This window comes from Rhinolophus sinicus, linkage group LG16 (assembly GCF_036562045.2).
Source record: "Rhinolophus sinicus isolate RSC01 linkage group LG16, ASM3656204v1, whole genome shotgun sequence".
Taxonomy (NCBI): domain Eukaryota; kingdom Metazoa; phylum Chordata; class Mammalia; order Chiroptera; family Rhinolophidae; genus Rhinolophus; species Rhinolophus sinicus.
In genome coordinates, this window is record NC_133765.1 from 2,919,347 (window position 1) to 2,945,782 (window position 26,436).

Sequence of the window (26,436 nt, forward strand, 5' to 3'; positions counted from 1 at the left end):
GGAGTAAATATCCTAGCGAGTCAAAGAACACTTTACATGTGTCATCAGATATTTCACTCTACTAATAATGTGTTTTCCTCCTTCGTCTACTGCCATCTGTACCTTATGATAGGTTGGCCCAATGAACAAAGACTTTTAGCTGTTTTATGATCTAATATATCTAATTTTTCTTCCGGCCAATCAGTTTCCATAGGAAGAACTTCATGGGGAGGACTAAGTACAATCTCCCAGTACATTTGATTTTCAGCACTAATATTGTTTTAAGTTTTATTAGCCTCAGGTAAAATCACTTTACCAATAACCTCAGTATTGTACCGTATTCCTGTAGCATTTAATATAAATTTAGAGTTATTATAATAGAAGTTATTATACTTAGAGTAACAAAGGAATTCTCTAATTTTTTCCAACAATAATGTCCCTTTCCTATGTTTGTTGGAGTAGTTACAATAGGCCAGGTTTGGGTGGATTCAAAATTTCATATCGTTTGAGGGCATAACCATTTACCTCTTTGATTTTCATAATCTGACAATGAGATGGGTTCCCATGTACTGTCATTTTTTAAAAATATGGCCCATCTATTTTCCACTGGAAGTACTAGAGTGTTATGAATAGTTTCTATACCAACCAACTGAATTATTGAAAAATTTAGTTTAGGATTTAGCCAGGGTAACTGAACTGTTAAAATACAGTGTTGTAAGTTGCATTTTGCAGCTAAAAATTTCCAAAGCTCAGGCAGACCACAAGAGTCCCAAAGGTGTTTGGCCTTGGCTTCTGCACCCATTATAGTTGGCCGTTGTTTTATAGCCATTTCAGATTCCATTTATATTACCATGGATAACAGACTCAACCTTGTTGAGTTAAGGTACAGACATTAGTAAATCAAGTGTAATTGGCAAAAAGCAACCAGACTTATAAGCTTAGTTAGTCTATATCTTCTTGATCCAAATGGATATGCAAGCAACTTATATATAGCAGAAAAAGAGTTCAAATTATTCTGAATTAAATGGATGTAGTGTTCAATGGATCATTTCTATTCTTTGTGCCACCATAATTTTAGTATGAGCAGCTGATTTCAATCAGTGAGAAAGATAATAGACTGTAAGTTTGAATACTACAAAAAGGATGAACAAACCTACCAATATCATGATAGCAATCTGTAGCAGAAATCCAATCAACGTTCCTACCCCTTCAGGTAGCCAGCTACACAAATCATGTAGTGGATCATCTTTTATTATTCCTTGTAGCCAGTTAGCTTGTTATGTAACCTTTTCTAATCAAGTCTCTACTTATCCTGAGGTGTTTATGTATGTAGAATAGGTACTATAAGTGATGACACAAACTCCACCTTTTTTGGCCAGCAAATAGTCAAGGGCTATGCGATTGTCAAGGACCACCCAAGCAAGAGAATTGAGACTTTACATGTGGCAGCCATAGTCTTAGCCATCTCTTCAGCTGTTAGTCCAATGGTGGCAGATAAATTTCTAATCATATCCCTATTGCTATATATTCTTGCTCTCAGGATTAGTATGCTGAGTATAATTTATCCAACACTGTCATCCTAACCAGCCAGCCTTTGATCTGTTCTTGGTTCTGTTGAAATAGCTCTTTGTTAAAGTAATTTGTCCTATGCAAAGAGGGTGGGGGAATTCTTATTAATAGATAAAGGAATGATGAATTGCCCCCAATAAACAAAGTCCTTCCATTTCCCAACGGTCTAAACATCGATGTACCCATCTTTTAGTTGGGGGATCTTCTCTTATGCCACAAATAAAAATGAATTTTGGTGGGGCACAAACCACCCTCCCTCCCCCCAAGAGTAGCTTTATTTATGGATTCATTCATAAGTATGACTGAGAGAATACCTTTCAATCAAGGGTGAAACTGTTTACATGTTTTCCAGAATTCATCAGGGTGGTACTCAATGGAAGGAACACATTTACACAATTTGGTTACATTTTTGTTTCCAATTTTGTCATGTAGACATTTAGAGATCAAGTAAGGAAGAGATCGAGGAGGGGGCAAGGTTAAATTCAAATTTGGTGGAGATGACAGAGGATAGGGACAAGCAGGGCATAGATGTCCCTGGTTCCTGAATAACATCTACCTAAAGGTGAAGTTGATGTGAGCTGATCTGAGAAGACAGTGATATTGGGAATGGTATCAAAGTTGGTAACAGGAGCAATGAGTGGTATTGGTCTCTTATTGATTTAGGAATTTGATGACATACCCAACAATTAGTTAGATTTCCTCCTTTAGCAGCACTTTGGGAGAGTTTTACTAAATATAATCTTTCCAGGCATTAGAAGGAGTAATGGCAGAGCAAGGGAAAGGGGAACAATTGGGTTTGTTATCATGTTGACAGTCTTCCCTGTAATATAGCCTAGTCTTATAATCAAAGATCAGCAAGGGATAAAGGCAAGAAATTTAAGTAGAGAGTCTTTGTAAAGGCTGGTGTGATACAGGCCTGGTCCAGTTTCTTGGGAACAGTTCTTTACTTCAGTTGTCAGTGGCTTCTCATCTTTGAGGAGTTTTGATATCTGATACAGGCATAGGTGAGTGTCAGAGACAGGGGTATGTAGATGTCCATTCAGGGTCAGGTGCCTTTTTTTTGTTGTCGTTTTTTGTCAGGTGCCTTTTTAAAATGAGAAATGTGAATCTATGAATTAACTCCTTTCAGTTTAGCTGCACATTGATTAGTTAGTAATACCTGACAGGTTCCCTTCCCGTGAGATTGGAGGAAATATTTTATTTTATATTTGTTCCCATCGACAAAATCTCATTATAAATCATGGTCTTTGAAGTCTTCAGCTCCTGAGAGCACACTGTGAAAAGAAACAATTATTAATTTATCATTTTCTTTAAGTTAGTTAATGAGACCTTGACAATAATGTATGAGTGTCTCCTTTTAGTAAGGCTGGTTCATATCCCCCTTCATCCAAATGCATAGGGTGTCCAGTAACTATTTCATAAGGAGAAAGGCTACATTTACTAAAAAGGGGTAAATCTTAGATTGAAGAGCATGATAGGGACAGGTTTTGGCTAAGGGAGACTAAAGGCTTCTGAGAGTTTAGCTAGTTGAGTTTTGATTGTACTTTTGGTATGTTTCACAAATTCGGAGGCTTGGGGGTGATAAGCACAATGAAAATGCTGCAGAATAGGCCAAATGTTATCAACGGATTGCATTATCTGCCCAGTGAAATGAGTCCCTCGGTCATGATGTAATTCAATGAGAATTTCCCCACTGGAAATTTTCTTTTTCCAAGAATCACTTGCTTACCATTAAGGCTGTTGCTTTCCTGCAACGGAATGCCTGAACCCAGTGAGAAAACATACAAATCATAACTAATACATATTCGTGTCCTTGAAATGGTGGCATTTAGATAAAATCCAATTGCTATACCTCAAATGGGCCTAAAGGGAGTGGGAAATGACTCCGGGACACATGGAGTGGTTTTCCAGGGTTATATTTTGGACAAATAGAACATTTGTTATATCTCTGTAAGCTACAGTGGGAGAAGGTTTCCAGCAATTTTGTTTACTCCATGAAATAATTTTCTCAGGACCCCAATGTGTTAGTTCATGTGCGTGTTAGAGCATAAGCAGTTGAACCCCTATAGATAAGATTGGCTTTTTATTGGATCCAAACCGTATTTGTTTATCAGGGTTGAAGGTTCCCCCTTGTTGGTGCCATGCCTTCTTTGCTTCTTCTGCAGCTGTCCTTTGGAACAGCAAAGAGAGTCTTTCATTGATTTACTAGGGAGCAGGGAACATTCCCAAGTCTGGACAGTTTGATTGTTTAGTGCTGTCTGTTTAGCTGCAGCATCAATTAAGTGATTCCCTTTTGCTTTCATGGTGGCAGGTTTAGAATATCCTGGAATTTTTGTAATTGCCAATTGTCTTGGTTGCTGTATAGCGTCTAAGAATTCTACAACCTGTTTTCCATTCTTTATAGGCTGCCCTGAGGAAGTTAAGAAGCCTTGTTGTTTCCATAACATTCCAAAGTCATGAGCTACACAAAAGGCGTAGTGACTATCAGTATAAAAATTGGCTATTTTAAGAGAAATAAGTCAGATGTAGAAGGATAAGAATCATATGATTTCACTCATATGTGAAATATAAAACAGAAAGCAACCAACAAACAAACTCGTATACACAGACAACAGTATGAAGGTTACCAGAGAGGAAAGGGAGTGGGGGGAGGATGAAAAGGGTAAAGGGGGTCAAATATATGGTGACAGAGGGAGACTAGGCTTATGGTAGTGAGCACACAATACAGTATACAAATGATGTATTATAGAATTGTACAGTTGAAACTTACATAATGTTATTAACCAATGTCACCCCAATAAATTTAATTTTTTCAAAAGGCCAGGCAGAAAATATATATATATATTGGCAATTTGATCTTTGGCCAATTGACAAGCCTGAGCTAGAGCAATTAATTCAGCTTTCTGAGGCAGATCTTATTTCAGGTAAATAAGAACTTTCAATTATGTCCATCAGGGAAGTTATTGCATATCCAGCTTGGTGGTGTCCCTGTTCATCTTTTAGATAAGATCCAACTATAAATCAAATTAAGTCAGCATTATCAATAGGAGTTCCTTGTAAATCATTTAAGAGCAAGAAGGTGGTCAGCAAATAAGCTGCAATTATGGGTCTCTTCCTTCTATAAAGAAGGTATTAAAGTTGTTGGGTTAAGACTGTTACTCTGAGCTAAAGTTATATAAGATCAGAAAATGGTCAATAAGAAACCAGTCATCTGACAGAGAAGTACTAAGTATGATGAGAGTTTAGCAAAGATTCAACAGAACGAAGAACATAAATGGCTAAAGGAGAGTCTATAATTATGTCCTACATTTGTTTGTGTAACATGGCTATAGCAGAGATGGCCCTTATCAAGAAGGGAGCCCTTTTGCTACTGAGTCTGATTGCTGGCTATCATACACTATAAGTGTATGATTATCTCCATGTTTATGAGTTAAAACTCCTAAATCATTTCCTTTATTTGCATGTATATAAAGGAAGAAAGGAAGTTTATAATTAGAGTGTCCCAAAGTGGGACCTTTAGATAATTCTCTCTTTAGAGCTCTCATAGCTTGTTTCCCTTAAGGGATGGTGGTAGGGGGTGGGGGTGGGGGGACCCATTGGATTGGATCAGGCTGATCTGCTTTTAATAATACATATAGAGGTTGAATTATTAATGAAAAATTTGGGACCCAGTTACAACAGTATCCAGTCAGCTTTAGAAATCCCTTAAGCTGTTAGTTTTTCTTAGTTTTTGGAATAGGAAAGGCTAGAATTCCTCTGAGTCTTTCAGGAATTCGTAGTCCATCTTTAGATATAAGATAGCCCAGATATTTTACTTAGGGTAAACAGAATTGAAGCTTGTCTTTTGAGACGTTATGTACCTTTATGGCTAGCTTTGGTATAGATAAATTGTGTCCTTTTGGAAGTCTAATAATGTCCTGGAGCATAAAAGTAAATCATCCACATATTGGATCAGAGTGGAATCTCTGTGAAATTTAACATTTAAATCAGCCTTTCATATTTGAAAGAAATAGGTGGGACTCTGTACATCTCTGGGGCATTACAGTCCAAGTGAATTGGCAACTTCCCCAGGTGAAGGCAAAAAGATATTGACTGTCCTCTCCTATAGGAATGCTGAAAAAGGCACTACATAAATGTATTACTAAAAAATATTGGCAATCCACAGCAATGGCATACATGTGGATTTGGGACCACGGGATGTCTAGGAATAACAATTTTGTTGTGGCACTGAGATCTTGTACAAATCTCCATTCTTCCCCATTATAGGGTTTATTTACTGGAAGGAGTATTACCGGGATATGTGCATGGAATTATAAGCTCTCTATTTAACTAATCTTGTAAAATGGACTTAATTCCAGACAGTGTATTGAGTCAAAGCATACTGATGAATATTAGGTAGAGGCAAACTATTGTCAATAGTTATTTTAATAGGAGTACCTAACTTAATCTTGCAAATATCTACACTGGAAAGAGCCCAGAGCGCCATAGAAATGTTCAGTCTCAAAATTAATTTTCTCAGGAGGATTAGATCAAAATGGCGGCATGAGGTGAGCCTCTGTAAATCTCCACTGGAATTTACAACAAATTGAAAAACTATAACTCCACAAAGGACTCCCTGCACAGCAATCAGGCAAGATGAAGAGTCTCTCTACTGAATTCTCCTAAAGGTGGGCAAATTGCGCGAACAGGGAGGAGGGAAGGGAGAAGTGTAGAGACGGAGCCGCACGGGCTCAGGACGCAGACCTAACTCAGTGCTCCAAGCTCGCTGCATCCTGGAACTACCGCAGCTGTGGGAAAGGGAAGAACTCGGACTGCTAGGGCTCTGTTTATGGCCCAAATGGCTGAGGGGACAGCATATAACACAGCTGAACCCAACACTCACAGCAGAGACCTCGGAGCAAAGATTGAGGGAAGAAGGCTGAAAACAGCGGTTGCAGCCCTCACTGCCGAGCAGAGAATGGAAGCCTAAGGCACTGAGACTAGGCGGCCAATCCCTACCCTCCCAGAGCTCGCCCCGGCCCCACCTGCCCAGTGCTAGAAGCGGAACAGTAGCAGTGTCAGACCAAAAGAACAGAATATTTGCAGTTCTGAGAACTGTGGTCCGCAGACACAGATTCACAGCCCAATTAGTTTTGGCAAAGGGGAGGGAGCTTTGGAAGCAGGACCCGCTGTGGTGGTGGTCACCACCATTGCTTGGGGCCACCTCTCACAATTCACCCTGCCCCTGTCCCTACCTATCTGGGCAGATCTATGCAGGAGTAAACAGAACCGCTGAAACACACAGTCTCTGAATCTGGTGCAGGAAGAGCTTTGGAACTTCAAAAGCTCTTAGCATCCCTGCAAGGATGCGATGCCCTATGACCCAGGCGAACTGTTAAGAGAGGAGAAGCCCATTGTGTGGGGGATTCTCCCCATTGTGTGAGAAGCTGGAATAGTGCAGAGAAAACATAACTCTACAGTGTGAGAGAGAAAAAAAGGCTGCAGTCAGAGAGAAAATAAAACATTCTACCAACACGTACTGAAAAACAAAAGAAAGACCTCTTCCTATCAACCTGTTGCAGAACCCACTCCTATAGATGTCTAGGAAGAGAAATAATAATTCATTAATTGCCATGAATAACCAAGGCAACAAGACAGCTCAGAAAGAAAGTGAAAAGTCTCCAGAAAATGAACTTAAAGATATGGAAATATGTGACTTAAATGACAGAGAATTCAAGATTGCAGTTCTGAAAAAACTCAACGAGATGCAAGAAAACACAGAAAGGCAGTTTAATCAACTCAGAAACACAAAGAACAACATGAGCATTTTACCAAAGAGATTGAAATTTTAAAAAAGAACCAAATAGAATTTCTGGAGATTAGGAACTCAATAGAAGAAATTAAGAATGAAATAGCACTTCCGGAAAAATAGCCAGCTTAGGTAGTAGAGTTGACCAGATGGAGGAAAGAATCAGTGACATCAAAGACAGAAACCTGGAAATTACACAGATGGAATAAGAAAGAGACTTGAGACTTAAAAGAAATGAAAGAACTCTACAAGAACTTTCTGACTCCATCAGAAAGAGCAATATAAGAATAATGGGCGTACCAGAAGGAGAAGAAAGAGAGAAGGGAACACAGAGTATATTCAAACAAATAGTCAATGAGAACTTCCCAAAATTGTGGAAGGAACTGGATCCTCGAATCCAAGAAGCAAATAGAACTTCTAATTACCTCAACCCAACAGGCCTTCTCCAAGGCACATTGTATTGAAGCTGTCAAAAATCAATGACAAAGAAAGAATCCTCAAGGCAGTCAGGGAAAAGAAGACGGTAACCTACAAAAGAAAGCCCATTAGATTATCAGCAGATTTCTCAGCAGAAACTCTACAAGCCAGCAAGGAATAGAACCAAATATTCAAACTATTGATAGAGAGAAATTATGAGCCAAGAATAATATACACAGCAAAGATATCCTTTAGATATGAAGGAGGAATAAAGACCTTTCCAGACATACAGAAGCTGAGGAAATTTTCTAATACACGACCTGCACTACAAGAAATACTAAAGGAGGCTATTCGACCACCATCAACAGGGACAATTTGTTGCAACCAAAACTCAAAAAGGGGGAGAGTAAAGGTCTGAACCGGAATATGGGAATGGAGAAAGTAGGCATGCTGAAGAAAATGGAATATTATAAATATGAAACTTTCTTTTAGATAAACTTAAGGGTAACCACTCAAAAAAATCCAGAACTGAAATATATACTGTAATAAAAGAAGAAACAGAGGGAAACATCATAGAATACCACCACACAGAAATAATAGACAACAACAAAAAGGCAAAGAAACAATGGAGACACAGCCTTACCAGAAAACTAAAGATAGAATGACAGGAAATCCTCACATATCAATAATCACCCTAAATGTAAATGGACTGAACTCACCAATAAAAAGGCACAGAGTAGCAGATTGGATCAAAAAACTAAACCCAACCATATGCTGTCTCCAAGAGACACATCTCAGCTACAAGGACAAGCATAGACTCAAAGTGAAAGGGTGGAAATTGACACTCCAAGCAAATGGTATCCAGAGAAAATCAGGTGTAGCCATACTGATATCAGATGAAACAGACTTCAGGGTGAAAAAGATAACAAGAGACAAAGATGGACATTTCATAATGGTAAAGGGGACTATACAACAAGAAGACATAACAGTCATCAATATTTATGCCCCCAATCAGGGAGCACCGAAGTACACCAAGCAACTACTAACAGAACTAAAGGGAGAAATTGACCAAAACACAATTCTACTAGGGGACTTAAATACATCATTGACAGCTATGGATAGATCATCCAAACAGAAAATAAATAATGAAATAGCAGCCCTAAATGACACATTAGATGAAATGGACATAATTGACATTTATAGAGCACTTCATCCTAAAACATCAGACTATACATTTTTTCTAGTGTACATGGAACATTCTCAAGGATAGACCATATATTGGGACATAAAACTAACCTCAGCAAATTTAAGAAGATTGAAATCATACCAAGCATATTCTCTGATCACAAGGCTTTGAAATTGGATATCAACTGCAAAAAGAAAGCAGGAAAAACCACAAATACATGGAGATTAAACAACATACTTTTAAAGAACGACCGGGTCAAAGAAGAAATTAGAGGAGAGATGAAAAGATACATAGAAACAAATAACAATGAAACTACATCCTACCAAAATTTTTGGGATGCAGCGAAAGCAGTTTTAAGACGGAAATTTATATCATTACAGGCCTATCTCAAGAAACAAGAAAAATCCCAAATAAATAACTTCATGTTACACCTTAAAGAACTAGAAAAAGAAGAACAAGTAAAACCCAAGTTCAGCAGAAGAAACGAAATAATAAAAATCAGAGCAGAACTAAATGAAATAGAGAACAAAAAGACAATAGAAAAATTAATGTGAGAAAGAGCTGGTTCTTTGAAAAGATTAACAAAATTGACAAATGCGTGGCTAGGCTCACTGAGATAAAAAGAGAGAAAACACTAATAAACAAAATCAGAAATGAAACAAAATTAATTTTCTCTTGTTGAGATTCCTTTAAAATCATTATTTTCTCAATTAATTCAATGCCTGATTCATTTACTTCTAAATACTTTTTGCCCTTTTGAGAAAAGGATATATGGATGTGATGAGTTTCAAGAATGCCTTGTCCTATCAGGTAAATTGGGGCAGATTTGACTAGTAAAAATATGTTGCCCAGTAACATTCTCTAGCTAGAAGAGAACAGGTTCTGAATGAAAAACAGACATTGATTGGTTAGATATCCCTTCCATTTGTATAGAAGTTTTACTCTGGGGGAGAGGGCAATTTAATTGGGTATGGTTGAGAACAGATAAAGTAGTCCTGATGTCTATAAGGGCCTTGGTAGTTTTCCCCTTTCTTATAATTTCAGTTTCTCCTAAAGTATTGATGAGGAGAAGGGGAAATACCCTCACATAATCCTTAGAGTGGCCTCATGCTTGCTTCTGTTTCTTTTCTTTTTCTAAATGCCATTTCAGTTTTCTGCAATCTTTCTTAAGATGGCTTGTTACAGTAAAAACAGATTCACCTTTCCCCTTGTTGAAAAGGCCTCCGGGGAGGTCTGACTTGATTGCTCAATTGTTGGAGCTGTAAATTCATGATTTTAGTAGCTTTATCCTTTTCTTTCGTTTGGATAGTTTTAGGTAATTGATTAGCAAGAATTGCTAGCTTATTAGTATGCACAGTAGGACAGTTTAATTTATGCTGTTTAATCAGAATTACAAGCTCTTCATCTAATCCCTCCAAAAATGGCAATTTGAGCAATAGATAATTTCAGTGACAATTAAAATTGTCTGGAGTCCATCCCAAATGTTGTTTGGAAGTTTTCTTAAAGCTTTCAGAGAAATCAAGTATGGTTTCATCAGGTCTTCATTTACATTGATGAATTTTAGCCCAGTCTATTTTGTGGGGGGGAAATCTCACAAATGGCTTGATAAAACTGATGGGCTAATTCCCTGCACTCATCCCAATCTGTTTCTCTTTGTCTTAAAAAGCTTCTATATGATTTTCCTAAAAGCCTTATTTAATTATTCTGTTGCCTTACTCTCAGAAACCAATAGGTGTATCAGTCGGAACAGGTCTAAAAAACCAGGATCATGTGTTCTAATAGTTAACTCAAATTCCTTAGCAAATCTGATGGAGTTTTGAAGGGGATCAGGAAAATCTTTAGTTAGATACCTTAATTATCTTCTAAACGAAGGAATATAAATTATTGCTGGTTCTCCCCTTCCTGAGATTGGCCTTTCCCTAAAGGGAGCCAACAGAATTTCTGGTCTTTCTAGTGTTCAGCTACTTTTAGTTTCTTTTTCAGTGAGTGGAGGTGAAGGCAGCAGAAAAGAAGAGTGGAAACAGGATGGGAGGGGGAAGGGAAAGGAAGTCCACATGGGGGAGCTCAGAGAATAAAGGGTCTAGAGCAGTTGGAGAAGGGGGAGGAGTGGGTCATTGGCAGTGAGTAGTTGGGGAGCCCTTTTTAATTCAGAGACAGACTAACATTTTCTGGTTAACTTCCTAGAAGGAAGAGAGGTTATCTGTGCCTCCCCTTGAGGCTTCTGATTTCCAATCAAAGTAAGCTTCCCATTTATTTAGTGTAATTTATAACTGGCTTTTTCCAACTGTGCGTGCAGAAAGATCATTTGGATGTATCAAAAGTTCCCCATTTTGGCCATCTTAAGCTAAGGTCATTTTTAGTTAAATCTTCCCATTTCTGTAAATACTTACAAGGGAAAGTTCTGTGTGAAATGTATATGAATCCTCCAGGAGTACTAATAGGTGTCTGTGCGTCTTAGGTCTGGTTGGCCTTAGAAGCACAATTTCCCATTTTGAACTTAGTTTCGTTTTGAAATCTATAGAGTCTGAATAAGCTTCTAGAGATATTATATTGTGGGTTGCAGTGTCTTTCTTTTAGGTTGACTTCTGCAGGTCCTTTACCTCCTAAGTAGCTCGAACCCTCTTACATGCCTCAGTTTCTCTCTGTGGCTGTCTAATACATCCATGAGGACTCGGAGCACTGGATGACTGGTCCTTATGTGCGTATCCCCAGACAAGTCAATTATTTAATTATAACGTATTGGAATTCCCTGTGGTAACACTTCATGCCTTGAGATTTCCCAGACATAATTATTGTCACATTATAGGTGACAATAATTCTTAGTCACCTAAGAATACCCAAAATTTGGGCTGGCAGGAGTAGGTATCCCTTTTCTTTGAAGCTGAACAAGTTCAGTCTCTCATTTAACTAAGATATTTTGTTCAGACTCTCAGAGAGTAATCCCAATTGAAAGACTGAAACACAAAAACAGACACCCCTTCCTTCTTTCCCTGGGTTAATTTCAACTCAAACAACCATTATCTTTTAGTGCCACCTTGAGGATTTTCCAAGAACAACTCAAAGTCAGGACCTGAAACCAAACGCAGGAAGGTCCAGGATTCCAAAAGTGAACTCACTCAAGTTCACCCAATGCGAAGTGGGAAACCAGTGGGACATAACGGCCCCCCTGGTACCTGGCACCTAGCATGGGGTCTGGGTCCTGGGTGGTTTTCTTTGGAATCCTGCTCACAGCACCAAGTAGATGTTGACAAAAGAAATTCCAAACCTAAAAAAGGGTTTCGAGTTTACTTGAGTCTAGGCTGAGGGCCAGACGTGAAAGCAAAATCTAAGTTTCTAAGTGTCTGATTAGTGGTACCAATAGCCCCTCAGGAAGAAAAGGAGGGCTTTGGTGCTGGGCTGAAAGTGAGGAAGGCATGAGGACAGGGATGGGCCTGATGTTGAGTTTGGAGTTGCCAGTAGGGAGTAGGACATCTGATCTGGAATCAGGAGAGATATCTGAGTTAGCAACATACATTTGCATCATCATAATTCACTGGTGGATTGAAGCTGTTGGAATTGCTGAGATGCCCCAGCAATTGTAGGTAGTGGGAGAAGAGAGAAAGGTCAAGAACAGGGCCCTATAGAAAATGGCAGAATTTTAAGTGTGAGTAGAGACAGAGGTAGAGAGCAGAAGGTAAGAGACTACAAAGGGATTGCCAGAGATTTAGAAAGCTGACCAGGATAAAATAGTGTCAAGTAGCTGGAGACGTGAAGATTTCAAAAGAGAAAAGTCAGGTGAACAAGGTCAAACTCTGCAGAGAAGACAAGTAAAAAGGTGCCATGAAAAGTGAATGATATATGCAACTCATATACGCAAATTTCAAATTATTCAGAAAAAACTAATAATAACAAACAATAATAATATAAATGATACATATGTAAATTTGTGTCTGTCTACATATGGAGAGACAGAGAGGGAATGATGAAATGTGCAAAATGATCAAAACTGATGCATCTCAGTGAGAATATTTGGGAGCTCTCTGTGCTATCCTTGTAAATTTTTGTGTGAGTTTAAATGATTTTGTAAGTTTGAAAAAGAAAAAGTTAATGAAAAAGGTGAAGGTGCCCATAGGATTTAGCAAGTAAGAGGTTGCGGGTGGCCTGAGCAGAGCTGTTTCAGTAGGGTGGTTAGAATAAATGCTCTGTTGCAGGGTGTAGAGGTCTGAAGGAGAGATGGGGAAATGAAGGTCAGTACCGCCTACACTTTCAAGACGCTTGGCTGTGGGTTAAGAGAGGAGGAGGTTTAACCAGAGAATGAGATCAAGTGAGGAAAATCTCTCATTTTCGTAGTAGAAGAGACTTAAGCACATTTACCAGCTGGAAAGAATGAGAAACTAGAGGTAGTGCTAGGAAAGAAAGAAGGTATGCCAGAAGCAAGGTCCCTGAGACAATTTAATCCTATGTATTGTCATCTTCAAAATACTGAGAATGGCTGGGTATCATCACCATTTTCTATGTAAGCATCCTACACATGCTTAAGAACTTTACTTCAAGCCAAGTAATCCCTCTTCACATTACTTCTCCAGATCCTATTGTCCTGAATCATTTTGTGCTCCCCTGTGAATCTTCACAGGTTTTCCAAACCCCACTTTCGTTGTGTACCGGAACTGGACACACTACTTAGCTAAGGGCCTGACCCTCGCTGGCCAGTGCGAGGGAGCACACTCTCACTAGCAGAAGATCCTTCCAAGGCAAGGAGTATGTGGTCGATAAAACAGAAAGTTCCCCAATTCAGTAAACTTCCAAAAGGATGAAGTAGGATGTTTTCTTTCTTGCCACTTTTAAATTACTCTTGACTTTCTAGGCAAGGAAAAGGAAGGATAATGTGAACGGTGTGTATGGTCTTTGACTAATCTCAAAGTCCTTGTAATTGCATCCTAAGTAATCTTCCCACCTTTCCAAAGTTTGCCTCCAACACTATCAAAAGCCATGCTTCTCTTTTCAACTGAACATAGAGTCCTTCCTCACTGCTGCTAAAAATTAGTTAGTTGATATGTGTGCGGGGGGCCAGAGCCAGGAGTGCAGTTTCCAGGCTCTCGGCCTCACATGGAAAGGTGCTGGCTCAGGTAGTAAATGGCCATCAACTGTGATTGGATGACCATCAGCTGTGGCTAGTTGGCCGTCAGCTGTGACCAGTGAGCCATTGGCCACTAATATAACTGCCGTGGCTACGCTAGCAGAAAAATGGGGGCTAGCAAGAAGATGGTGGCTGAGCTAGCAAGCGCGGATTGCAGTTAGCAAGTGGGGGTTGGTTGGTTGGCAGAAAGTGGACTGCAGGTTGCAGATCATGTGGCTCTTGCTTCCTGTATCTCCAACCCAGCTGCCAGGGAGACTATAGTGGTATGACTCCCCTATCTATGGCTCCGTGGGTGTTCCTTTTTGGCCTCACCATATCCTGCGTTCTTATGTGGGGAGCGGGAGCTGAGACCCCGCAGGCTGCCCCACACGACAGTGTGCTCTAAATTTTCTTACTATTATCAGATGAAATTCATAACCCAAGGTCAAAGTACTCATGTTTTATTGTTAATAAACACAACAGAAACTTCTCTATGTCAGAGCCCATCTTGGAGGTCAGACACAACCCCAGGGCTGCAGGGTTGATCGGGGTAACTGCCAGAGAAATAGAAAGCTGTGTGTGCTCGCCTTAAGAGCAAGAATGGCTTTTGTTTTAAAGCAGATGAACTTCTTGGTTGAGATCAGAGCATACATTCTCTGCTCTGCTTATGCCAGGTAAAAAGGAAAACATGAAAGTGAAATCGCTGGGTGCTGCCAATCACAGGGTTGAGGGCGAACCTCCCTCGGATGGCACAGTAGGAACAAACATTAATAACTAAGTATGAGTCTTACTAAGAAATTATCCTCCCAGCATTAGGCATCAGGATTCTCCAATGCTAACACTCCGGCCAAAGGACCCTGCTCTGTGTGTGCCAGCAAAGCCTACCGCCATTAAGCAGTTACTCTGAGTGCATGTAGTATGGCTGATTGTGCGTGTTGGAAACAAAAGAACCCCAATGTGAACAGGATGAGGTAGAGGATTTCACTGCTGATGGAGATTAAATCGCCTGAGAATAGCTTTATATATTAACTTCAGGGAACTCAGGTCTTGCCACCTAAAGAGTGACACCTGATGCGTCAATTGTAGGGTAATAAATCTTCAGTAAACTGCAGATCTCAAGTCAGCTGCTGGGAAAGTGAGAGAAATCACATCAAGCCCATAAATGTCTTTCTTTCTGGGGACTGAAATGCCATCTCTGGCACTTACATTTACGTGAACAGTGGATTTAACACTTGAGACAATTGAAGTTTCGTAAAATAATGAGTCCTTGGCCTTGTTGCCAAAGCACCGACTGAAGAGTATTATAATCTGAATTGTCAGCAGCAAAGGTATAACATGATTAAAACCAACTGATAATCCCAGATTTCGAGTCTGGTACCCTAGGAAAAAAAATTGCTGATAGGTTTTTTTTCTTTCTTGGTTGCAGTGAGGGGAGAGACCTGGGACAAATACAGTTGGATGGCAGCAGAAAAAGTTTCTGGTCACTTATTTTTCTAGCAATTAAAAAGCTGCAGAAATATTGGAAAGAATGACATTATCATCATTAATAGCTAATGGAGTCTTCTTTGCCCTTCATGAGCAGTGATATCCGCCATGAAAAAAGCCGCTATTTCATGAACACACCGGTAAGACCGTGTTTCCCCAAAAATAAGACCTAGCCAGACAATCAGCTCTAATGTGTCTTTTGGAGCAAAAATTAATATGAGATATAAGACCAGGTATTATACTATATTTATTATATATATTATATTATATTATATTATATTATATTATATTATATTATATTATATTATATTATATTATATTATATTATATTATATTATATTATATTATATTATATAGAGCCGGTGTTATATTATAGTAAAATAAGACCGGGTCTTATATTAATTTTTGCTCCAAAAGACGCATTAGAGCTGATTGTCCAGCTAGGTCTTATTTTCGGGGAAACGCGGTCTTATAAAACCACAGTTTTCTTCTGGTCCACTACATGGAAGGATGCTCTTGGGTATCTAATTACAGAACCATCTTGCCCACATTTCCCATGAAGCTCAATATACTACATAGAAGGAAGAACCTTTCTTAATTGAAATACAGAAAATGAAGTTTTCTAGGGCATCACAGGTAAAATTTAACGTTTAGAGGAGCTAATCAGGATCTCGCCAATCCTCCAGAAAACTCAAATTCTAAGTAGAACATACTCTAAATGTCAAATTATAAGCCATTCTTCCTTTAAAATCTGAAATAAGAAGTAATATTGTACATTACTGTTTTAAATCATCTCAACCTTATCATTATAATGAGATTTCATTCAAAATAGAATACCATTTAATATTACACAGGAAAAGGATGAGTCTTAACCATTGTATCAGAAAAGTGCAATGAAAGTTTAATTCATTGTAATACGTTGGTCATTCTTCATAGCAAGCTAAAACAAACAAAGTTTAAGCAAAAGCATGATTTATTCACTTGAAGGTTTTTTTCTCAAATGATCTGGGTAACTTGTGTTTTTCAATTAACATTGCGTAGATATAGGCCATAGAGGTATGTTATACGTGTGTTCAGGAAGGAAGAAACATGTTGCAGTTGTATAACACACTGATGCATACAGGCCTCTTACTGTTTTCAGCAAGGATGTAATCATTCTTTCCAAAGGCCTCTTAATTTCTCTAGTTTTTCACAAAGGAATGGGTGCTTTATTCCTTGGAAAGTATTTCTAAATGGCTTAGCACAATATAGTTACATAGTGTATCTATTATATCAGGAGTATATTTTGTTGTTACATGACTGACTTTGAAAAGCATAAAGACTGTTGTGAAATTGAAATATTTCCCCCAGATGTTTGATTGCCTCAGTACAGCCTATATTAAAGAACAGAAGCAAAACAACTCTCATGGTTTCACAGATGTGTTATCACAGTACAGACTCTTATAATCCCCTGATAAAATCTAATTTGTTTCATCTGGTGAAGAGGTCATTTCTAGCTTCTGAGCTATATGAGTGAGAAGATCTGATAATCTGAATTGCATTTCACATTAAACATGTACTTCGTTGGTAAAGCAAACCATTGATGTTCTCTGGTTAAGATTTTTAAAAATAGTCATCTTAATTAAAATAAATTTGCACGTACATTTTGATGTACATTTGCACTTTCTTTGTACACAGCTCTTTAGAGGTAAAGCTTCTTCCACCACCACTTGGTAACACCTCATTTTACAACATTTAAGTCAAAGACTTGTCCTTAATATAAAGCCAATTCTGAACTTTCTATTTCTTTTTAGAAAATTCATAACCTGAAATTGCCAGGAGGAATCACATAGTTAATCACTCTCTCATTGCCTGAAATTAGGAAAGTACCATCTGACCCTTTTCTTTATATCGTTTCAATTCCGTGGTCAAATACCTAGACATCCCAAATCCCAGTTTAAAAAACACTAATTCAAAATTTCTGAAGAGTGCCAATCTTTTAATTTCATACTAACCAAAAATATCTTTTTGGAATTACCAGGAACACTGGTCTCAATATGAAAGTGCAAAATCAAATAATGTACCAAGAGATCAATCTTCTGAAACCACTAATGGCCAGCAGCAATCTTCCAGAAGCGTAGCCAAGCACAAGATTCAAAAACAGCAGAAGCACAGTCATGGCCTGAAGTCTCTGGTAACTGAGGAGATAGTTGTCAGTCAAGGAAACCAGAATAACACTCCCAGACAGCAACAAAACCAAAATAAGCCTATTGATACTTCAATAAAGCATGAAACAATTGTAATTATGAATGCCCCTAACAATGATTTACAACACGCAAGTGCACTTAGGAGCCAGGATCCCAAAGTAACCTCCAATAAATTTGCTCCACCACGGCGGCCTTTTGACAAGGTATTATATAAAAACTCTATTGGATATCACACAGAGATGAATTTTAATAGAGAAAGAGGATGCCAAGACCAAGAAGAGAGAAGATTTTCATACCAGCAGCCGCATATCAACACTCTATCCCATATGGACTTGAACTACCTTAATGAACTTACTGAGAGACAAGTGCCCCTGAGCCAGAAAGGCTTTCAGTTTGTTTCTAACATAAATGTTAATGGAGCAACTGAAAATAAGAAGAAACCCAGACAAACTTATACAGAGACAAAATATAAGAACTTGGAAATATTATGGTAAGCATTTCTTTTTCTCAAATGGTTACTGGAGGAAAAGTGACAGACTGCTGGAGAAAGACAGGAGAGAGAATGGGAAGTGGGCGAGGGGTCGTGGGGATGGTCAGGTGAGAGGAAAACTTCACCTGACAACATCCTTGGTTCTGATTGCCACCTAAAACAGCACACTTTTTACATATTTATTTTCTTCTTCCTTGTCTCCTCTACTTTTTCTTCTGTAGTTAAACCAGAAGTTGGAGGGAGGGGAGAAGGACAGAAAGACCCAGTCAAAAAAGATCATTATGTTTTGAGGGTTACAATAATGTTTGCAGGAAACAAATTATGTCCTAGCCTGAGAAAATAATCTAAAATACAGAAAAATACGTATGCACAGAAATATCATTTACAGAAATGACAACAATAATCTAACAATAAGGAAATGTCTAAGTAAGTTGTGATATTTACTATCATGTAACCATTTAAAATTATGGCTATAAGGAGATGCTTCTATAAAAAGAAAGTAGTAAGGTACAAAATTACATCTACAGAGTATAAGCTCTGCTATATTAAAATGCGCATGGAAGAAAAATGCACCAAAATGTCAATAGAGGCTATCTCTGGCAAGAGAGATTGGGGTTATTTTCAATTTCTTCTTTATACTTTCTGAATTGTTCAATTCCTTACAATGTAGAAGTATTATTTCTATAATCAGAAGAAAAGGAAAGTTATTTTTAAATCACTTCAGGGGACATTTCTTGATGCCATTCAATCAAATGTGTTTATTACACACCTGGTATGTGCTGAATATTGTGCTAAAATGCTATAGAAAACACAAAAATGTTATGATGCATGGTTACCTTCACGGAACTTACTTCAAAGTAGGGAGACAATTCTACACATATGAATTGATCAGAAGACATTTAAGTGCTACTCGTGGAGGTATGAAACTTACAGTAAGATTCAGAGTTAGCTTCTTAGAAGAGATAGTAACAGATAGCAGACATCCTTGTATTTTTCCCCTCACTTTAGTGCTGCTAACATTTTTACCATTAAAAATAATATTTAGACCCATTCATTTATTTTAGCTTTTACTTCCATTGCCTTTGGAGTCAAATTCATAAAATGCTCTTTGAACCCAAGGTCCATAAGTTTAGTACCTATGTTTCTTCTATGCAGTTTATTGTGTCAGGTCTTATGCTTAAGTCTTTGATCCATTTTGAATTAACTTTGGTACATGGTGACAAATAGCAGTCCAGTTTCATTCTTTTGCATGTGGCTATCCAATTCTCCCAGCACCATTTATTGAAGAGGCTGTCTTTGCTCCATTGTATGTTTTTAGCTTCTTTGTCAAAAATTATCTGTCCATATTTATGTGGCTTTATTTCTGGGTTCTCAATTCTATTCCATTGGTCTATGTGTCTGTTTTTCTGTCAATACCATGCTGTTTTGATTATTGTAGCCCTGTAGTACAAGCCAAAGTCAGGAAGTGTGATACCTCCATTATTGTTCTTTTTTCTTAAGATTGCTTTGGCTATTCGGGGTCTTTTGTGGTTCCAAACAAATCTGATGATTTTTTGTTCTATTTCTTTAAAATATGCCATTGGGATTTATGGTGACCAAGACATGGAAACAACCAAAATGTCCTTCGATAGATGAATGGATAAAGAAGTTGTGGGATATATACACAATGGAATACTATTCGGCGGTAAGAAAAGATGATATAGGAACATTTGTGACAACATGGATGGATCTTGAGAGTGTAATGCTGAGCAAAATAAGTCAGACAGAAAAAGCAGAGAACCATGTGATTTCACTGATATGTGGTATATAAACCAAAACAACAAAGAACAAGACAAACAAATGAGAAACAGAAACTCATAGACACAGACAATAGTTTAGTGGTTACCAGAGGGTAAGGGGGGTGGGGGGTGGGGGGTGGGAGATGAAGGTAAGGGGGATCAAATATATGGTGATGGAAGGAGAACTGACTCTGGGTGGTGAACACACAATGGGATTTATAGATGATGTAATACAGAATTGTACACCTGAAATCTATGTAATTTTACTAACAATTGTCACCCCAATAAACTTAATAATAATAGTAATATTTAACTTTTGGTAGATAGGGAGGGGAGATAGGAAATTTCTCCTGTTGCTGTTCCTTTTGCAAAAAACTTTCATCATAAATGAGTATTTAATTTTATCAAATATTTTTTCTGCATCAATTGAAAAATGTTCTCCTTTAATCCTTTAATGTGGTTAAATATATTAACATTTTCTAATGTTACACTATCCTTTCATTCCTAGAATTAACCCAACTTGTCATATTGTATTTTCAGCAAGTTGCTTGATTTGGTTTGTTAACACTCTCTTTAGGATGTAAGATTCACATGCAAGAAGTGAGATTGGCTTAAAATTTTCCTATCTGCCACTGACCCTGTCTGGATGTGTTATCAATATTATACCAGTTTTCACTTGAAACCTGTATAATTTACTAACCAGTGTCATCCAAATAAATTTAATAAAAAATATTATATCAGCCTTATAAAATGAGTTGGGGAATATTCCCCCATTTTACATCCTCTGGGATACTTAATCTACAATTGGAATTATCTGTTACCTGAAGGTTTTATAGAATTTTCTGGTAAAACTATTTAGGTCATGTGTATTTTTTGTTTGGCTTTATTTTGTTGTCATTTATGGGCAGGTTTTCAACTTTAAGCTACTTACATTTATAGTGATATTCATATATCTGGATTTATTTCTACCATCTTAATTTGTCATTTCTAATCTACCTTTTCTTCTGTGTGTCTTCTTTTTATATCTTCTGCTGTACTGATAGAATATTCTTTTTTGTTGTTGTTAATTTATTGGGGAGACAATTGTTAGTGAAATTACATAGATTTCAGGTGTACAATTCTGTATTACATCATCTATAAATCCCATTGTGTGTTCACCACCCAGAGTCAGTTCTCCTTCCATCACCATATATTTGATCCCTCTTACCTTCATCTCCCACCCCCACCCCCTTACCCTGTGGTAACCACTAAACTATTGTCTGTGTCTATGAGTTTCTGTTTCTCATTTGTTTGTCTTGTCCTTTTGTTGTTTTTGGTTTATTTACCACATATCAGTGAAATCATACGGTTCTCTGCTTTTTCTGTCTGACTTATTTTGCTTAGCATCATACTCTCAAGATTCATCCATGTTGTCACAAATGTTCCTATATCATCTTTTCTTACCGCCAAATAGTATTCCATTGTGTATATATACCACAACTTCTGTATCCATTCATCTATCAAAGGACATTTTGGTTGTTTCCATGTCTTGGCCACTGTAAACAAAGCTGCAATGAACATTGGAGCACACGTGTCTTTATGGATAAATGTTTTCAGATTTTTTGGATAGATACCCAGGAGAGGGATTGCTGGGTCATATGGTAATTCTATTCGTAATTTTTTGAGGAACCTCCACACTGCCTTCCATAACGGCTGCACCAGTCTGCATTCCCACCAACAGTGTATGAGGGTTCCTTTTTCTCCACAGCCTCTCCAACGCTTGTTTCTATGTGTCTTGTTGATGATAGCCATTCTGACTGGGGTGAGGTGATAACTCATTGTGGTTTTGATTTGCATTTCTCTGATGATTAGTGATGTTGAGCATTTTTTCATATGTCTATTTGCCATTTGTATGTCCTCTTTGGAGAAATGTCTCTGCAGGTCCTCTGCCCATTTTACAACTGGGTTGTTTGTTTTTTTGTTGGTGAGTTGCATGAGTTCCTTGTATGTTCTGGATACTAGCCCCTTATCGGAGGCACTGTTTGCAAAAATCTTCTCCCATTCAGTTGGTTGCCTCTTTATTTTGTCGATGGTTTCTTTTGCTGTGCAGAAGCTTTCAAGTTTCATATAGTCCCATTCGTTTATTTTAGCTTTTACTTCCATTGCCTTTGGAGTCAAATTCATAAAATGCTCTTTGAACCAAGGTCCATAAGTTTAATACCTATGTTTTCTTCTATGCAGTTTATTGTGTCAGGTCTTATGCTTAAGTCTTTGATCCATTTTGAATTAATTTTGGTACATGGTGACAGATAGCAGTCCAGTTTCATTCTTTTGCACATGGCTATCCAATTCTGCCAGCACCATTTATTGAAGAGGCTGTCTTTCCTCCATTGTATGTTTTTAGCTTCTTTGTCAAAAATTATCTGTCCATATTTATACGGTTTTATTTCTGGGTTCTCAATTCTATTCCATTGGTCTATGTGTCTGTTTTTCTGCCAATACCATGCTGTTTTGATTATTGTAGCCCTGTAGTACAAGCTAAAGTCAGGGAGTGTGATACCTCCAGTATTGTTCTTTTTTCTTAAGATTGCTTTGGCTATTCGGGGTCTTTTGTGGTTCCAAACAAATCTGATGGTTTTTTGCTCTATTTCTTTGGAAAATGCCATTGGGATTTTGATGGGGATTGCATTAAATCTGTATATTGCTTTGGGTAATATGGTCATTGTAACTATGTTGATTCTTCCAATCCATGAGCACAGAATGTCTTTCCATTTCTTTGTGTCTTCTTCAATTTCTTTCAAAAATGTCTTACAGTTTTCAGCATATAGGTCTTTCACATCATTGGTTAAGTTTATTCCTAGATATTTTATTCTTTTTGCTGCAATTGCAAAAGGAATTGTTTTTTGGATTTCTTTTTCTGAGATTTCATTGTTAGTATATAGGAATGCAATGGACTTTTGTATGTTGATTTTGTAGCCAGCAACTTTACTGTATTCGTTGATTGTTTCTAATAGCTTTTTGATGGAGTCTTTAGGGTTTTCTATATACAGCATCATGTCATCTGCAAAGAGTGACAATTTAAATTCTTCATTCCCAATTTGGATGCCTTTTATTTCTTTCTCTTGCCTGATTGCTCTGGTGAGGACTTCCAACGCTATGTTGAAAAGCAGAGGTGATAGGGGACAGCTCTGTCATGTTCCTGAACGTAGAGCAAAGGGCTTCAGTTTTTCACCATAAAATAGGAGCATTTTAAGATGAGAAAATTAATATATGAAAAGATAAAGGTAATGGTCATTGATTTGATTTAGGGAGTAGTAAATATATGTACATCATATACATGTTCAGAAAGAGTTTTGTTCTAGAAGTCTTATGTACACAGGTTTGGGGGGGTGTTTGTTTGTTTGTTTGTTTGTTTGTTTTAACAGATTTGTGCTTTCTGTTCCATTCAGGAAATTCCATTCTTCCTCCGACGCGGAACCTGCTAGAGCATCTCCAGCTTCACGGCTTGCTCAGATCATCGAGCAGCATCAGCAAGCTTTAATGCAACTGACTGAGATGCAGCCCAATGAAGGGGCCTTATCCAGTGTCACATTTCCACCCATATTGTCAAGGGTAAAAAGTGAATCCCAACTCAGTTCAGAGAGAAGTGAAAGAAACCAAATGAAAATTAGTCGTAACAATTCTGAAGGCTATCTGCTTCAACTGGAAAAAGGAAAAAAGCATAGGAAAAGAAGCAGCATGAAGGTAATAAAAGCCTTTTACCAAGTAACCTTTTAATTTTGATAATACGGATGGACCTTGATTTTCTTTCCCAGTGTTATAGCCCTGAAGTAGCGATGGTCACTACTCAGCTGCTGCTACAACCAGGTGGCCCAAGTTCAGAGGAACTTGGTAAAGAACCAAGCCCGTGCTACTTCCTGAAATTTTCCTCCTCTTCTTCCTGGAAGTTGTTGCTGTCAGGGATGTCCATTTACACCTCCTGTTTGCCTCATCTCAGGGGAGGGTCTACATTTGCAGAGAGATAATCATCCTCCTTTGGCACTAGCTTAGCTATCACACCCTAAGAAAAGCTCCCCACACCTACCTTACCCCCTAGTCTAGGCTGAGTCTCCAGGTACATTCTCATATCCGAGAAGAAGAGAAAATAGGATTGAGTGAGTGAAAGCCACTGTTGCCACTGCATTTCCCCACCCTTTCACCGCTGTCCCCCACCCCCTACCCCATGAGAGCTCTTCTTGGCCCTAATATCACCTCAGCTCCTGCAGTAAAATACTTAGGATGGCCAATGACTGCACTTTTTTTCTGAAATATTTGCTAATCTTTGCTGAGTTCTTTAGCAGAAAGATTCACCATTACCAGCACCTTCGTGCACTAAAACCTTTCCAACTGGGCCTATATTGTTAAATAAGGGAAATTGGGGGGTGGGAGTAGCAAAGTAGATGTTTCCAGGAAGAAATGAAGGGACATTGAAGGAGCTTTTTTATGCCCTTTGTGTTTATTTCTCCACTGTTAAAGGCAATAAAATCCCCTCAGGAAAGATCACTTGCTTCCAGTGTCACATGGTAAGGAAATAGCTATAAAATGCATTCTGTTTTACAGGGCAAAAGGGAAAGACCTGGTTGGAAACAATAGGCCTGTTTTGAGTTGGGTGCCCTGGAAACAGACACTAAAATGAAGCTTTGCATGCATGAGGGTTATTGAGGAGTGCTTCCTGTTACTGAACAGTGAGCAGGGCAGGGCTAGGCCAAGGGAGAAGATGCACTGTGATGCAAGAAAAACAGGTACCTCAGCCAAACCCATGAGTGTTCTGAAGTTGGGTTGGCCCTCAAAGGCAAGGGATCCAGGCTTCTCTGCCCCACATGGACCAGGCACTGGCTATTGGCTGCCCCTGGGGAACGGTTGTAACTTTGGGCATAGCAGCTCCATTTGACTAACGGCAGTTCTTAGGGAGGGACTCAGCTGTGAGCCATAACAGACAATACTCCAGCAACTGGGGGAATGAGGGCCTTGGTCCAGAGAGGCATCCACTATAAGGCAGATTTAAGGAATCATCCTCACTTCAATTTAACATATATTTGTTGAATTCCAGTTAGGAATTGTGGTAGGTGCTAGGATGTAAAGAGAATGAGCCATGACCTGCCCCAGCAGAAGTTTACAGTTACATGAAACTGGGGAAGACAACACATATAAATGGCTTCAGTATAATATTGTTTTTGAACAATTTTTAATAGGGAGAGAGATGCCTGGGGAACACAAAGGAGGACACATCCCAACCTGGGGGTCAAGCAGAGCTTCGGGAGACAATTGTGGCTGAGTCTTAGAGGATGAGTGAAAAGTAACAAAAGGAAAAAGACTGAAAGAGCATTTCAAGCAGAGAGACCAGCATGAGGAAGCTTGAGACACGTGATGCATGCTGGACACTGACAGCATTTCAGTGTTGCCTTCACTGAAACTCGGAGGCACAGAGTGTTGAGGGATGTGGAGAAGTAGATAGGGGCTTAGATTTCGTTCATCATTTGAAGAAGGAGGGCTTTATTCTGTGGGGAGGGGTGGACACACAACTAAAGAATGTTAACCAAAATTAGATTTGCATGCAGGGCAGATGCAAAGCATTCCGGAAAGTTAGGAGATTATGAAATCACCAGATGCTCACACGGGACCCTCAGAGAAAAAGAAAAGGATGGTCTTGAAGAGAAGAAGGGGAAGCTGGACTATTAAAGGGAGTCAAGGAGGACTGGCTTGGGCTGAGATATGACCTCGGAGGCTGATGGGCGTGAAACAGCCAGCCTGCTCCTGTGGCTCCCACTGTGGAGGACGTGCAGTCGGGGCTTTGGCTCACTCACAACCCTGGAGTCCTTACCTCAGCTCCTTCACACACCGCACCTAAGGGCTTCTTCACTCCTCATTCTGATTTCACTCCCTCATATCCTCCATTCTGCTGGGGTCCCTAATCCAGGCCCAGGCTGTGGAAACCACTCTTAGTGGGTGGACCTGGGATAATCTCCAGTTTCATTGTAAATAAGAAATGTGTTCCTGGGATCACAAGTAACTTCTCTTCCCACAAAAACATCATTACGTGGTAAGTTCTGAGATACCATTAGTTTTCAAATACTTCATAAATAATACAGGTTTTGTAGACTAGACTAAGAAGGCAGACACAATGCATATTATTATTTCTATGGTGAAATGTGTCCAGAGCTTTGGTACCAACAAATTCTCAAGATGAGAATGACCTGCTCACTCCAGAGCTTACATGTCGCCAGGGCCTAAAATATAGCTCAAACACACTAGCTCAGGAGAAACCTTCTGAGTTAGGGTTCTTGCCAACCATGGATTATTGTCGAAACTGTAAGCTTTTCAATTCAATACTTAGTGAGCAGGGTTTAGTGGAAGTCATGGACTCAGTCATTCCTAAATTCTCATCTCCACTCTATCACCTAATATCTCCATGATTTGGGCAAGTCATTAATTCACCTGAGCCCCT

The 26,436-nt window shown here is 38.7% G+C and overlaps 1 protein-coding gene across 4 annotated transcripts in view; it reads left to right on the forward strand.

Annotated features, from left to right (window-relative positions):
* JHY (junctional cadherin complex regulator) overlaps window positions 1-26,436 on the forward strand; it is an 81,449-nt gene that overhangs the window by 46,933 nt on the left and 8,080 nt on the right. For all 4 annotated transcript variants that reach the window (XM_019718585.2, XM_019718587.2, XM_074321297.1 and 1 more), the window contains exons 6-7: window positions 17,540-18,195; window positions 23,402-23,696. In XM_019718585.2, the coding sequence (XP_019574144.2) occupies window positions 17,540-18,195; window positions 23,402-23,696 (951 nt within the window). The remainder of the gene's footprint in view (window positions 1-17,539; window positions 18,196-23,401; window positions 23,697-26,436) is intronic.